Source organism: Python bivittatus, unplaced genomic scaffold (assembly GCF_059951505.1).
Source record: "Python bivittatus isolate LINGU-HERP-01145 unplaced genomic scaffold, Pbiv_v1 ctg000410_np1212, whole genome shotgun sequence".
Classification (NCBI taxonomy): Eukaryota; Metazoa; Chordata; class Lepidosauria; order Squamata; family Pythonidae; genus Python; species Python bivittatus.
The window spans coordinates 2,287,309-2,302,487 of record NW_028277067.1 but is presented as its reverse complement, the minus strand read 5'-3'; the positions used below and the strand labels follow the sequence as shown (position 1 = coordinate 2,302,487).

At 39.5% G+C, this 15,179-nt stretch overlaps 1 protein-coding gene across 1 annotated transcript in view; it reads left to right on the top strand.

Moving 5' to 3' along the window:
* Positions 1-13,229, top strand: part of PLCD3 (phospholipase C delta 3) — a 58,244-nt gene extending 45,015 nt beyond the window's left edge. Inside the window, exons 8-16 of the mRNA XM_088143358.1 lie at positions 2,775-2,927; positions 3,558-3,674; positions 5,188-5,223; positions 6,334-6,493; positions 7,863-7,979; positions 9,018-9,196; positions 10,371-10,506; positions 11,513-11,662; positions 12,237-13,229. Of these exons, the coding sequence (XP_087999484.1) occupies positions 2,775-2,927; positions 3,558-3,674; positions 5,188-5,223; positions 6,334-6,493; positions 7,863-7,979; positions 9,018-9,196; positions 10,371-10,506; positions 11,513-11,662; positions 12,237-12,325 (1,137 nt within the window). The 3' untranslated portion in view covers positions 12,326-13,229. The remainder of the gene's footprint in view (positions 1-2,774; positions 2,928-3,557; positions 3,675-5,187; positions 5,224-6,333; positions 6,494-7,862; positions 7,980-9,017; positions 9,197-10,370; positions 10,507-11,512; positions 11,663-12,236) is intronic.
* The last annotated feature ends 1,950 nt before the right edge of the window (positions 13,230-15,179 follow it).

The following is a 15,179-nucleotide window of genomic DNA, read 5'->3' as shown; positions in this document are numbered from 1 at the left end:
TGTGGCTGTGAAACAAAAGTTTCAAACATTTGTTTCCATGATTTTAGAAACCATCTTTTCAACTTTCCATGTAATCTAAACCTAGCAAAATATGATGAATGAAAACAGCTGATTCTTCAAACCATCGTTTCCAAAGTTAGTTTCTTTTCAGAAATTGTAGTAAAGATTAATCACAGTTTAAGATTTGGACAGTATGCAGTCGTCACAAGTTCAGGATATGCTCATCACTCTATACCAGCTTTCATCAGCCTAATTTTTTTCAGGTAATTGGGATTACAATGTCAATTCCCACAGTCAGGCGGTAGTAAATGATGATTTAGCATGATGTCCTTACACAATAATTATGAACAAACTTTTATACAAAATATTGTTCTTGCTCCCTAACATTTGAATTGAGACAATGAAACTCTGAGTAAATTGATAGCTGAGAACTAATCCACATGGCTGGAATTTGTACAAATTACTATTTTCCTGGCTGGGAAACTAAAGAAACAATTTTTGCAATTTGTCCAGGTACAGAAGTCACAAGTTTCATGTTGCAGCTTGATGCCAAACAGTTTTTAGAATTTTGGGAGGTTGGAATAATGTTATCCTCAGAGCAGCATTGCTTGTTTGTGTCCATCTAATCAGCCTTTCTATTTGTAAAATAGAAGGACTTAATGGGAAGCCCCAGGATTCCTTGTGCAACCCCAAAGCCTCTCCAAAATTGCCATTGCATCCTAATTATTTGGACATGATCATAGGGAAGAATTATTATATACATGGGGGATAATCATATCAGTTATATTTAAATATAAATCTAATTTAATTTAATGCAAATTTAGTTTTGGTCTGGCCTTACCCATCCTTGGCATGGCACACAGCAGCCCAATTAAGTTCTTCACCCAGGAAATGTGTGCATTGCATTATAAAGAAAGAGAAATGGCAAAGTCTTGAGTGCAACTGATCGGCTAAATCAGCCTCTGGAACTTCTCACTGACTAGAAAAGAAAGGAGCGTGTGATAATATTCATATTCTTTTGTGGTGTTCTCTCACTTCTCCATGTATAATAGATTCCCATTTTATTCCAACAGGAAGTGGTTGCTAATGATAATAGGCATGTTTCAGATTCTTTACAGCAGCCATTCCCAGGAAGGGAGTCTGTATTTTTGGGACTGCAACTCCCAGAATTCCCCATCAGAGGATGCCTTCCTGGCACCTGAAAGATTTTCCATATCATTGAAAAAATAAGGAGGAACAATGCTAGGGCCAAACTAAACCAGGCCCAATGCCATTCCAACAATTAGTAGTTTTGTGAATGGCTTTTTGAAAGATCAGCAGCACATACTGTACAGAGACCTAAACAGGATCAGAAGGACAATATTGGACAAAGGTTTGATGCTCCCCATCAGTGCCTTGCCAGGTACTGACATAGACTGAGGCTCTGCAGCTGTACTATGTGTGTTTATTTCTTGCAGTTTATTTTATTAGTGTTTATGTGCTTTCCAAAAGCAGCTTATGGTAAATCAAAGTTAATATGAAAATGACTATATTCTTTTCCATAATAGCAATGTATTTTGGAAGGATTTAATTTGTGTATATTGCAAGATAAAAAAATGAGAATCGAGAAAAGTAACAGATGTAACAAAGGAGTGGGGGGAATATAGAAGTTATTTTTTATTTTGTTGTTTTTAAGTCTCTATTTGTTTATACTTACTTTCTACATGTTGATATGCTAACAAAATAATTTATTTAAAATGATAATACAAGTATTACATCAAATCTAAATGCTCAAAGATAAATATTTATATAGTAATAATGCACTCCAATATATATGTACCTTAGAAATAAATCCACCATATTTGTGAGATTTACTCCCAAATAAACTGATTACAGCTGCACATGTTTGAGCAAAAGCAAACGTAGAATTGACAATATTACATATTTAATATATCTAAAATAAGTGGTTAAGTAAGAGAGTATTAAATTAAAACCTGTGCTATTCAAAGACAGATTGAATTTTTTTTAAAAAAAGTCCTTTTGGCCTAAAAGTCAATAAGATTTGTTGTCAAGTTCTTACAATACGGAGCCTTCACTGAAAAGTTCTCGCCTTGTATTCCCCCTAGCCTAATTGTACAACTGTTCATCTGTAAGCAGAACCTCTGTGATTGATAAACTGTCTGCATATGGTGGAATGGGTTTTTCAGGTAACCTGTGTCCAAACTTTTTAGGGCCTTAAAAATCAACACAACACCAGAATTGTTGTGAAGTGTTCTGAATGCTTAGCTCAAAAATGCATCTGGGCAACAATGTTTAGTTGTGTGAATATCATCACATATTTACTCTGGCCCTTAATAAAAGCAAAACTTTTTGCTTTTAGGGCCTTCTTGAAGATGCACTGATTTATTCTCCTAGAATAGTGCCCATATTGTCACATGAATCTGACAAAGCTGGCAAATGGATATATATAGGCAAGTACATTTGGTTGTTGTCATTCTGTATATTTTCATAGATCACATCGGCTCCAATAGTTGCATAACAAGCAAATAGCAGCAGCTATTTTGTTTTTCCCACTATGGAGACATAATGAGGAAAGCTTTATTTGCTGTTATTTGTATTTTATATTGCTTTTAAAACCACAGACCCACAACCCATATGAAAAAATGGCAGATCTGCACAAAATTATACCCAGAAGCCCCCTCTGAACCTAAGAGACAAAAAAGTTGCTGTGAATAGTATTTGAAAAGGGCTGCTGTGGAGAGATGATGCCTTCTAATCCCACTTTATGTCCCCAGCACTCTTCCTATCCTGTGATTCTCTCTCTGGAAAACCATTGTGGCCTGGAGCAGCAGTCTATAATGGCCCATCACATGAAGACTATTCTAGGGGACATGCTGTTGATCCAACCACTGGATGGAGACCTGTCTAAGCAACTGCCGTCACCAGAGGTAATATAGCTTGCCTCTATTTTCATTATTTAATTGGTCAGCTTTGCATAGGTGGGTGATCTACAGCTTTCCTAGAATTTTGCAGGCTATGCAAACCATGTTGAGAATCATGAAGGACATTTGATTTGATAAATAGAAGGCTGGTCTTTTCTAGGCTTAAGGGCAAGAAGCTTGTATTCAACGAATCAGCATTGCTTTGCACCCAGTGCCAGATTTACATTTTTGCAGTACCATCGTCCCAGAAATTTGTGGGATGAGGAATTGCACATTATACAATTTCTATTATTGTAATAACTGCACTATTTTAAATTTTCATGTCATATGTTTTTTAGTTCTTTTTTTTTTTGTGCTCAAAATGACCTTTTGTGTTCTTGACTGTCTTACAATGTCACACTTGAAAAGGTGTTTTAAGGAGATTATAAAACATTTTTTTTCATACAGTATTTGTACTTCACAAAAATCTTTCCTAAAGTTTGCCGAAGTAAATGAAGAACAATGGCACTGTGGTGCTACACCTTTGCTGGTTTGAGGATGTGGGAAATCACAGTTTCCCAATCAGCTAATTAAGATTATTAGGAGGGTTTTATTGGAGAGCTAAGCTTATTGGTTTCTCTTTCCCAAATCTTACAGCAATTGAAGGGGAAGATATTAGTGAAGGGGAAAAAACTACCAGAGGACAAGACTGATCCAAGAGTGAGCTTGATCTCCAATCCTGAGGAGGAAATGCAGGAGGAAGAAGACCAGAGGGTGAGGTTTAGATCCTTGAAGGGGTGATTAAGAGAATATTAGGGAAACATCTAAGGTAGATTCTCCTTAACAGCAAACCAATATAGTTCAATGTCAAGAATGCAGCTGAAGTAGGACTACTGAAAACAGGGGTGCAAGTAGAGCTCCCTAGGTCCCAACACAAACTTCTCAGCTGGGAAAAGAATTAAAGTTATCTCTGTCTCTTTGCTTACATCTGGCAGTTATCTGGATTTTTGCAAGCCAGATATGGTAGCCCTGTCTCATGTAGCCAGATGTGTTGAACGCATAAGGTAAGGAGTGATCATCACGGGGAAGCCTGACAGGCCCCCTGTGCCTATAGCTCTAAGGTCACTGTCTTCCTGCATTTGCTGTATTTATGCCATTGAGAAAGAAGAGGGAGACTACAGAAGTACTGAATATTCTTAGGGTGGAAATTCACAAAGATCTTTTCCTCCTCCCGCCCGCCACAAATAGCCCAATGAAGAATAAGCATGTTTCGTGGCCAAAGAGTGATGAGTGATTGCCATACATAGGGAAGGAATGGAAAACTCAAAGGTGGGATAGAATGGAGTATCCCAGAAGAAATCAGACTGGAGTTCTTAACAGAGCGCTACAACCACTTGTAAATTTCACTCTTGTTGCTTTGGAAGAGGTATGCCACCAAATGAGGGCATATTTTCCTCTGAATTAAAACTGAAAATTGGAGCCATACCCTTATGCCAGTAGAAGCTTCCTTTTAAAATTGTCAGAGCAGAATATAAAATAGAGTGGTCAGCTGCAAGCCAAAACACAACCATCAGCCTCTCAGAAGTTAGCCTCTGTGTATTTTCTTTTATATATTTAAAATATTCTTGCACTTATGGGGTTGTAGTAATTCAAAGGTTCTTGCTTTCCTAAAATTCTGTAGGGAAAATGGTAAGCAATTTTATTTTGGGCAAGGTCTACGCTAAATGCTTCAAATTGGGGATTGCTAGCAAATGCTTAGCACCTATACTTAACTATAATTCCTATGATTCTTTGGAGTGTTTGTATGTATAGAACAATATGTACCCATGATGGGCAAACTTCTAAAAAAATAATGTATGTTTATAATAATGAGTTGATTGGCAAAAGTCAGTCTTTTTTCCACACAATGCATACTTTATTTTTGGAATGTGGTGCCAAAGATGTTGCTGAACAGAGAGCAAAAAGGATTATTAGACAAGTAGATAGAGAATAAATCTATTAAGGGACTATTAAATTATGATAGCTGTATGGAAGCAAGGTCAGAGGCTGAAGGCCTATTAATAAAATGTCCTGGGAACAAAAGCTGGGGAGATGGTATTGCCTTCATGCCTTTTTGTTGTCTTCCAGAAGCATCTGGTTAGCCATTGTAAAAATGGGATCTTGGATCTTTAGTAAAATCCAGTAGGACTGCTTATGTTTTCTTAGATTCTTCTTTTGGAAAATACTACTAAATGTATTTTGTATACACAGAGAACTTTTAATCTCTCTTTCTGCTTCTTTCTTCTAGTCTACATCTTCTCTCCAGGAAATCAAACCTTTGCAGGTGAGTATTCCTTGCTTCTTGGAAGGGGCCCCAAAGTGGCTGATTAAGTGTGATGAGCAAGTAAGCAAAGTTGTCTCTTACCCTACTCAAATGTAGCCAAATTTGAGGGTGTCCTCTTCATCTGGGTTGGTGATTAGAAATTGTGACAAAGCAAGGGAAGGAAACTGTCTTCTTTATTTCCTTGAAAGCCTTTGCTGATGGCTGTTCCAAGCACAGAGGGCTAGGTGTTTTGTAAAGAACATAACATAACCAGGTTCAAAGAAAATATCCCAGGGAAAGAGAGGTGTTATTGTCACAGGGTGCTAGGCCCACCTACAAGCATAATATCCACAGTTGCTTTTGGCTACTTTTCATGATTATTTCATCAAATGCCACTACAAGAGGATTTGTTTGGGGAGGGAGGTTGAACATCCAATTCAGGACCCAGGAACTTCATTCTTTGTGCTAAAAAAAGGGGATGCCAGCTCATCCCCTGCTGTGCTATAGTGTCATCACTACAGATAGCTTGGTGTTGGATCCAGAAGTAATATCTTGAAAAGAGCTCATCCTTGTAGTAGATATTCCCTCACATGGTCATTTAATAATGTAGCCTTATGTAAAAAAAGGCGAAGAGGCTTTCATGTTGAGCCTTACTTTTGGTGTCTGCATCCATATAGTTTTCTTGCTGGTCTTACAGAAGCTGTCACTTCTGGGATTTTCTGACTCCCAGTCTAACCAGTAGCCATGAAATTCCCACACAGTCCCCTGTCCAAGTACTAACTGGGACTACCTCTGCTTGGCTTCTGAGATCAGTCAGTGTTGGCTAGATACTGCCACCTGCTGAAGAAAACCTACGTAAGCAAGTCCACAGATGCTCCCAACCCCTGAAAGACACCTACAGGAGCCATGGTATGGCCTTGCAATGACTTAAATGAAGGGGGGAAAAAGATCTTCTGCCTTCTGGCTTACAAAGCTTTCGTCTCTGATTGACTGGAGTGTATTACTAGTCTCTGCTCAACAGTACCAAACTAGTAGCTATTTGCAAGCATGAATTAATTTGCAAAGCAGTATATGTTATCTGAAATGGAGTTTATTAATTGTTTGCATGTGGCATTTCTTCCCTGCCCCCAGGCAAGGGATGCAGTGCAGATTTCCCGGGAACTCTCTGATGTGGTTGTATATTGTCGGGCTGTCCCATTCCAAAGCCTGTCTGATGCCCTGCTCCACCAGAAGCCTGAAGAGATGTCATCATTCAGTGAGCGGAAAGCCAGGAAGCTGATCAAAGATTCAGGTATGGGGGATTGATCTCTTGTGGGATGCCAAGGACTCTGTGATATGCTGGCTTGCTCTGTGGCTTATTCTGGCTCAAATCTTTTTCAGTCAGCTGCCTAAGGTATATAATTGATTGTGATAAAATTAGAGAGAATGATAGCTTTGTTCATTGTTGTTGTTCAGTCGTTAAGTCGTGTCCGACTCTTCGTGACCCCATGAACCATATCGCGCCAGGCCTTCCTGTCCTTCACTGCCTCCCTGAGTTTGCTCAGTTTCATGATCATTGCCTCAGTGATGCTATCTAACCATCTCATCCTCTGCCGTCCTTTTCTCCTTTTGCCTTCAATCTTTCCCAGCATCAGGGTCTTTTCCAGAGTCCTCTCTTTGCATTAGGTGACCAAATTATCTGAGCTTGAGCTTCATTATCAAAGCTTTGTTCATACATAATACTAAATCTTAATGTGGTTATTAATGTGGCTTTTGATATAGCATGACGTGAAGTTATTTATTATGGCTTTGCATTATATGATCATAAGCTCCTATGCCTTGTTAAAAAATCCTACCATAACATGATCTGTGAACCAGGCCTAAATGTAGTGGTTAGGAGTATGGTCACATACTTTTTGTAAAAGCTGTATAAAATAGGTGAACTTGCTGAAAAAGTCTTGATCTCTAGCCTGGTCTTATGTGTAGCCAGATGTTAGAGACTGAGAAGGAGTGCCAGAGTATAGTCTGCAGATAACAAGATAACAAGTGCTCCAAAATGGTCTGTCTGGCAGAACATGGATGTGCTAATCAAATGGGACAAGTATTGGCTTGTTCGTGACCTTGTTTTCAAGCCTGTCCCAGTTGGAATTGGCATAGAGGTAGTCCTCACTAAACGTCCACTCATTCAGCAACCATTCAAAGCTATGACGGCACTGAACGAGGGGTACTTGCAGTGGGTCCTTGTGGTTGCGGCTATTGTAGTGTCCCTGTGGTCACATGATCGCAATTTGGGTGCTTGGCAACCGGCTTGCAATTATGACATTGCAGTGTCCTGTGGTCATGTGATCCTCATTTGTGACAAGCAAAGTCAATGGGGAAGCTGGCAGGAGGTTGCCAATGGAGATCACATGACCGCGGGATGTTGCAACTGCACGGGATTACTTAAAAATGACAACTGGGATTGCCGGGACTGTCGTTGTAAATCGTCATGGTCACGTGACATTGCACCTTACAACCACATCGCTTAGCAATGGAATTCCTGGTCCCAACTACCATCAGCAAGGGAGGACTACCTGTGGTACTCCATCACCGATTAGCCAGGTGCAGAGAAATTGGTAGCAGGACCATTGCCTCTTTCCTTCCTTTTGGTCTAAAACTGGAAGCTTCTTTCCTCTCTGCAGGAAACCTTTTTGTCCGGTACAACACCCGGCACCTCAGCCGTATCTACCCGCTGGGTCTGAAGATGAACTCCTCCAACTACAACCCTCAAGAGATGTGGAATGCAGGCTGCCAGATTGGTAAGAGCAAGGAGAAGGCACACTCCATGCCATGCACTTCATTCCCAGTTGCCATTTCTGGGGTCTCTCCCACAGTTGCTCTCACTCTTGGACTTGCTTTGATTTCACAAGTGAATCATAGATTGGAGTATAACCTCAATTCCAATAACTGAGCAGGAGATGGGTATTTCGTAGTAACTTGGAATCTCCAATCCTAGTCATTTTGGCTTTATCCTGAAAAATGAAAGTGGCTTAGGAGAGAAACAGGAAGTTGAGGATGAACAGTCCAAAGGGAGCTCAGTTCCTGATTGAGTGGCAGCTTGCTCAGACTAAGAAGGTAGGCCAGAGCTGGCCTCGCTATGAAAATTGGCTGCCCCTTGTGTTAGCTAATCCCTCTGGCTGTCTGCAGCAGCAGCACTGCAGTGTAGCAGAGACCAAGCAATGAACCCCATCATCTAGCAAGCAATGAAAGGATCACTTGGTGGTATATCTGGCAATGTGTAGACCTTTTCATGTTATCGTTCATTCACCCAGAAGAAGTTGTCTTATGCAAAGTTAGAACACGGTCCATTGAGCCGAATGGGATGGGCAATGGCTGTCTTCGGTCTCAGGGGAAAAAGTATTTTGTTGCTTGAGGTTACACAGTTGAAGGGACTGAATCTGAGATCATTTGGATTTTAAGTAGATGGTCTGCTACTGAGCTACAGGCCTCTCCTCAGGGTTTTAAAATAATGTGCAAAGCCAAAGCATTAAAATGTTTGTTTTATAGTATTTTCCTTCAGCAACTTAGATACACTTTGAAATAAATGTAACATGTATTTCTTAGAGCAAATTAATATGGTTTTGCATATGCATTAATAGGAGGTAGTGTACTGGCCATGGATATCTTTGCCTTTGTTCTTCCCAGACCTGCTCCTATTTTATTCCTTATTATGTACTGCTCAAGTTCTTTTTGAATGTGCAAAAAGCACAGATACGAAGTTTGATAAAACTGCACCATGACAATATTCCAGTTCTATGACCTATTTAATCTCTTTCCTTTCTGTGGTCGCATTTCAGTGGCACTGAATGTCCAGACACCAGGTGCTGAGATGGATTTGAATGATGGGCGCTTTTTGGTGAATGGCCGCTGTGGCTATGTGCTGAAACCTGCTTTCTTACGCAATAACCAGAGTACCTTTGACCCCAAGGTCCCCATTCATAGGAGTGGCCAGCACCCCATTACCCTCACCATCAAGGTATAGTTGAGTGTAGGATGCCCACATATTCTTTGTATGGCCTGTTATATGTATTTAGGTGCATATAAATGCAAATGAACAGTAGACTTAACAAGAAACATTATTGCACAGTCTTGCTTGGATTTACTGTCATGACCATAATTAAATGTATTGGCATTTCCAGGTTCTGCAGAACCTGAAACATGCAGACCTTTTTGTTTAAAAGAAAAGCAAAGCATAAAAGTGCTTCCAGAAGATCCTTTTATTGTAAAGTTGCCCTACTTTGTTAATAGAATTTTGGACGAGAGCATCCAGATGATACCACCTTTTACTTACAACAATTATCCTCTACTTTATTTATCCTATTTTTTAAATTAGTATATAGACCTGCCTTCAGGAACATAAAGCAGCATGCATGGCTCTCTGCTTCCCTCATTGTACCTCACAACTCTGTGAGGCAGTTTGGCTGAAAGCCCTCTTAATTCTGAGTTTTTTCTTCCCTCCAAAAGTTGGCTAAGAAGAAAAAGACAGAATAGCTACACACTGGGAGCTGCAAGTAGCCTGGGCTTCTAGCTCTATTGGGTGCAAAGTTATGTTCAAATTGGTATAACCAATACCCACTGAAATCTCAGATGCTGGAAAGGGGGCTAAGTAAGTTTTGCAGTGGTTGGTGTCAGACTTCAATGTTTCTGACAGAATATATTATATAACACAGCCCAGATTTATATATTAAATTACAGAAATTTGTAAGCTTTGCATCATTTTCAAAGACGCTGGAACTTTATTTTTCTTGGAAGACATTAATACCTGGGTGCAAAATTTTAATTTGATGATAGCAGTGTGTAAATAGCTCTGATTAGGGGTGTCAAGTTCAAAAGAGGATGGGGCTTCTGCACTTTCAATAGCTGTATTGAAGAGGGCACTTGGGCAGATATGTAGTTTTGCAAGCCCCTTCTACCAAAGTTCTCTTTTCTACTGAACAATTAAAAGTGTAGAAGCCCTATCCTTTTTCTGTTTGTTTGCATTTGGCCATTCTAGCCATAATTCAATTGATGGAAATTAATTCTGATTTCAGTATGGTGCTAATTAATATTCAGCCAGTATTTCAACTGTATTTTGTGTATGTTGTTTTCTGGTTTTTAAGAGTGGCAAGAGGATGCAGAAATGATTATCTTTTTTTTTTTTTTCCTTTCAGGTGATTACAGCTCAGCAACTTCCCAAGCTAAATAAAGAGAAGAGTTCTTCCATTGTCGACCCTTTTGTACGGATTGAGATTCATGGAATTCCTGCAGATTGCTGCAAGAAACAAACTGAATACCGGTTAAATAATGGTGAGGCATAGCCTAGGAATGAAGGGAATAAGGAGAAGCAGGGGTAGAGAACCTATGGGCCTCCAAATATTATTGGTTGTACTGGATCCACCCAGCATGACCAATATCATGAATTCTGGATGCTTAGTTCACAAGCATCTTGATGAACCATGCTATTGGACTAGAGGGAGGACTGAGCTACAATCTGAAGAAAATCCAGGGTTGGTTTTTAATATTTCCACGTAAAAAGGAAACACAAGTAGTAAGTCTGAGGAAGTCCTCTGGAGATGCTTTTTACATTGGACTTCAATCAGTGAAATGACTTACAACCACTGTTATAAATTGATATAAGAAATTGGCTTATTCTGAGTCTGGGCTCATCCATACAGATGCTTTTGCCATGCTTTCCTCCTATCATGCCTCCTCTGGGCACCCTAGGTTATCTGCATGGAATATCTTGCGCTGACCTAACATGGAAAACACCACTTCTACACAGGAAAACTTAAAGCTGTCTTCAGATTGTTGTAGTAGTGGGCTGACAATATGATAGTATTGTGAAGACACATCCTCAGCAAGGAGTAGATAGAGCATCGTTGTACTGGCATAACAAAGCTGAGTAGATGATCTTTCAGACTATCGGTTCATTTGGTTTATCCTTTTCCAACCTGATTTCCTTTCAACAGAATTGGGTGAAGGTAGTTCCAGGTGAACCTATAATCAGGTACAGGATAAGGCAACACCTTATATCCAACCAATGTAGTATTTGCATTTATAAAAATCAAGTAATCTGTTGAATGCAAACATATTCATTTTGTCAAAAACAAATTGTATTTGAACTTGTAAACTTGTAAATAAGGCTGTATAGCAGAGAAAAAAGGTCAAAATCAAAAGTCTGAAAAACAACTTTCTGAAAATTCGCTAAAGAAATTCTTAGCCAATAAAGGTTACATTGGAATCTTGCTTTAACAAAGTATCTCCACAATATTTTTCTCCTGAATTTCTACTTCTTGGATTTTAACCCCTGCAGGATTCAATCCATGCTGGGATGAGACGTTGATGTTTCAGGTACAGGTTCCAGACCTGGCGCTGGTGCGCTTTGTAGTAGAGGATTATGACACAACTTCCTCCAACGATTTTGTAGGACAGTTTACACTGCCATTGCCCAGCCTCAGGGAAGGTGAGTGTTTCTCTCCCAGAATCAAGAGAGCTCAAGTGGGCTGTTGCACAGTCTCTAGAACAGCCTGGTGCTAGTCTGCCTAGAAATAACAGGAATTCTGAACAGTGTTTTATCTTAGTTCTGATTCTGTAGATTTCTGCACCTGTTCAATAGATCCACCACCCTAAAGTGCTACCAGCCTCGAGGGGCTCCACATAGAAAGCAGAAATTTTCCTGTAGAGTAAGTTCCTGAAGTGAACTTAAATAATGGCACACATCCAGATGTCTCAAAGGGATGTTTAATTTTAAACTGTTCCAGCAATTGCCTTTCATGTTTTAGGACTACAGGCTGCAGAATTTGCAAATTGCAACACCTGGGGTATGACTTGCAGAGGTCATCAGATTGTAGGTTTATTTAGATCATTGTGTGATCTATATTATCTCAGAAGTAGCTATGGGCTGGGTGATGGTAAAACAATCCATGAGCTTATATAACAGAAAAGGCCATGTAGAAGAAATACATGCTGGTTAGTGAGCACTGTGGAAACCCATCCACCCTTTCTCAGAGTAGACCTTCCTGTCACTTTTTCCTCAGGCTACCGGCATATCCACCTGCTTTCCAGGGATGGTACATCCCTATCTCCAGCTACACTTTTTGTACACATCAGATGCAGGAAGATGTGAAAGCTGTAATAAAGGTTGAGTTTGGAAAATGTGAAAGTGGATTAATGAGAATTTCCAGTCAGCCCTCAGAAGAATGGATGAGTAGCTGTGCTAATTCTGGGTGCCACCTGCTGCTACATCAGATAAGGTTGGAGTCATACAGAAGAACCAGAATGTCATAGCCAGAAGATCCAGGCTGAGACAGGAGCCTGATGAATATTCAAGTTGTTGCATAAGGGTCAAATGTTAAGATTCTTTGTGCAGTTGAAGCTAAAAGCTAAGTAATGTACAGACTCCTAGAATGCTTTCCTAGCCAGGATTTTAAGTTTGATAAATGTTCCACGTCATTCTCTTCTTTGCAGAGGCCTGCAAAAGGAACACACTGGGAATAGGAATCTTCTTGTTCTATTTGTTTGATAGTCACTACACAAGAAGTCCAATGAAAAGATGTATTATTTTGCACACTTGGATACATCCACCGAAATCTAAGAAAGAATGTGAAAAGGGGACAGATGGACTTATGACCAAGACTAGTGAGTGAAGGTGGTGTGACTTTGTAGTAAGGGCCTAAGAACATGGAAACACGACCCACAAATTGAACTGAAGAATTTGAGCTAGCCCAATTGTAGCAAAACTGATTTAGAATCTGATTGAATATATGCACTTTGACAGGCTGGTATGGTGACTGGGCACGAAACTGGATCTTTATTTATTTAGGAAACAATCAAGCTATTTTGTCTAGCACATAATTTAAACAGTTTCAAAGATCATGTTTCAGATAATGAACAATAGATGGAAACTTTAAGACAGAGGATTGTAGATTTTAATCACAAGCCCAGGAGTATCATACATATGACAGTCTTGCACCCCACTTTGGGTACTCAGTTAGCTTCTCCTGACAGCTCCGAAACAATTTTAATGAAATTTGAATACTAATTCTCCTGAAGGAGCTTTGCAAAATTAGTATTAACTAGTTTTTCAAAGCATATGTATTTATTTATTTTTTCCGGGTAAACCCTAGTAATTATTTTTAGATAATTTAGATGTATCAGATAGATTGGTATGAGGAAAATATGTGTACTCTTACACATTCTCAGACCATTTGTGGTAGAAATGTACTTTTAGAAACTAGATTCCAAACACTGTGTTATTCTTCCTGTAGAACTTTTCATTGTGAGCTGTAAAAAAATCACTAGACTGTAAGGATGAAATTGGATTATTTTTGCTATAGTGTTTCTCCTAGTCAATTTGAAACAACAATATATAGCTTTACAGCATTTAATCTTTCAGTACAAATTAAAAGCAGCTGTTGGCAGCTAGTGGCTGTTTTGGCTATTGCTAGTTAAACTATCACTCACAATGCATCTCAAAGGACTTTACGCTACAATCCTACATGATCCTACTCCTACTGGGAGCCATTGAGTTAATCACTGCCTCTCAACACTACCTTTCACATGATTGTAAAGTGTGGGAAGACCCCCCACATGTGCTGCTTTGAGTTGCTAGAGGAAAGGCAGGTTATAACAATACAGCATATAATAATTTAGCAAGCAGTTACAAGGGTATAACCTTAATTGAGCTTTTTAATTTTCATCACTTACTGTAGCTGGGATTAGATGGAAAATAAATCCATTGGAAATATACAGTATGTACCCTTTGCTTGGGCTATGGACCATGGCTTCACAGCAGATATTAAGATACCATAAAAAGAAGCAGTAAGGACTCGTTTGCTGTGTTTTTTCAAAGCATTTTGAATAGGGCATCTTGTAATATGGCCTATTTTTAACTTGCAATAGTTTCTTGAAAGAGCTGGTTCACCATTTGTATTTTAGTGACTAAGCAAGTTCTGAACATTTAGTAGCTGCTTTTATCATACAGTCTAATTCTTATTTTTTGACCATTCAGTCTTAACACAAATAGGGGGCAAGTATTTCCCAAGCGTACAAAAAGAAGCCAACTGAATCTGAGAGTTGAGTTTGAGCTACAAGTTACATAGAAAGAAGGGTATGTAATGATTTTAGCACTACTTACAAACATTTCCAATGAGGCTTCAAGGTAAAATCCTTTAATAATTATTCTCACTGACCACCCCCAAGCTTTTGCCAAAGCCATCAGATACTATCCAGAGGTCTGGCTGTTTCTCATGCTGCTGCTCCTCTTTCACTTCTGGCTCAGAGGATTCTTCTTTGGACTCATCTCCCTTCAGATTTTTCTAGGCAGTTTTCCAAGCTATGGCTATTTTGTGCTTCCTACCCATATTCCTAGTTACAACTAGGCCCACCTCATGAAGCAGCAGCCTTTTTCTCTCTTGTAGGTTACAGTTGCTGCTTCTAGACAGGAGAATTTACTGCAGCACTTTGGATCTGTACTTCCATAGGGAGATAGGGGTTCTCTTTTTAACTTGGGCTAGAAATTCTGGGTTCTCAGTCCCAACTGGCCCAGGCCTATTATTAGGCAGACAGGTTCAAATTTCCTTTATGGGTGTACTTTGGGCTGCTATCAGAAGTGTGAAGCTCAAGTTTCCACATTTTTCTCCAATAATATCTGTTAAAATAAAAAACTGGCTTGTCCTTACCTTATGGAACAGAGGGAAGGAAAGATAACCAACCAGTGGTAATGTTTGATCATGCAATATGCATTTCAGTCTCTTTGCTTGGCAGCATTACAGGATGACATAGGGCAGGGGGGTCTGAATGGCAGCTACACATAGCCTGTACTATTATTCCAGTTTTCAAAAATTGTTCTAAATTGGCTTCCTATCCAAGCAGCAGTTGGGGATTGGCCTTGAGTCAAATCCCAACTTCACTGTAACACTGACTGTGTAACTTGGCCAAACACTCTATCTCAGCTTACCTTCCTTGGAGACAAGAAAGAT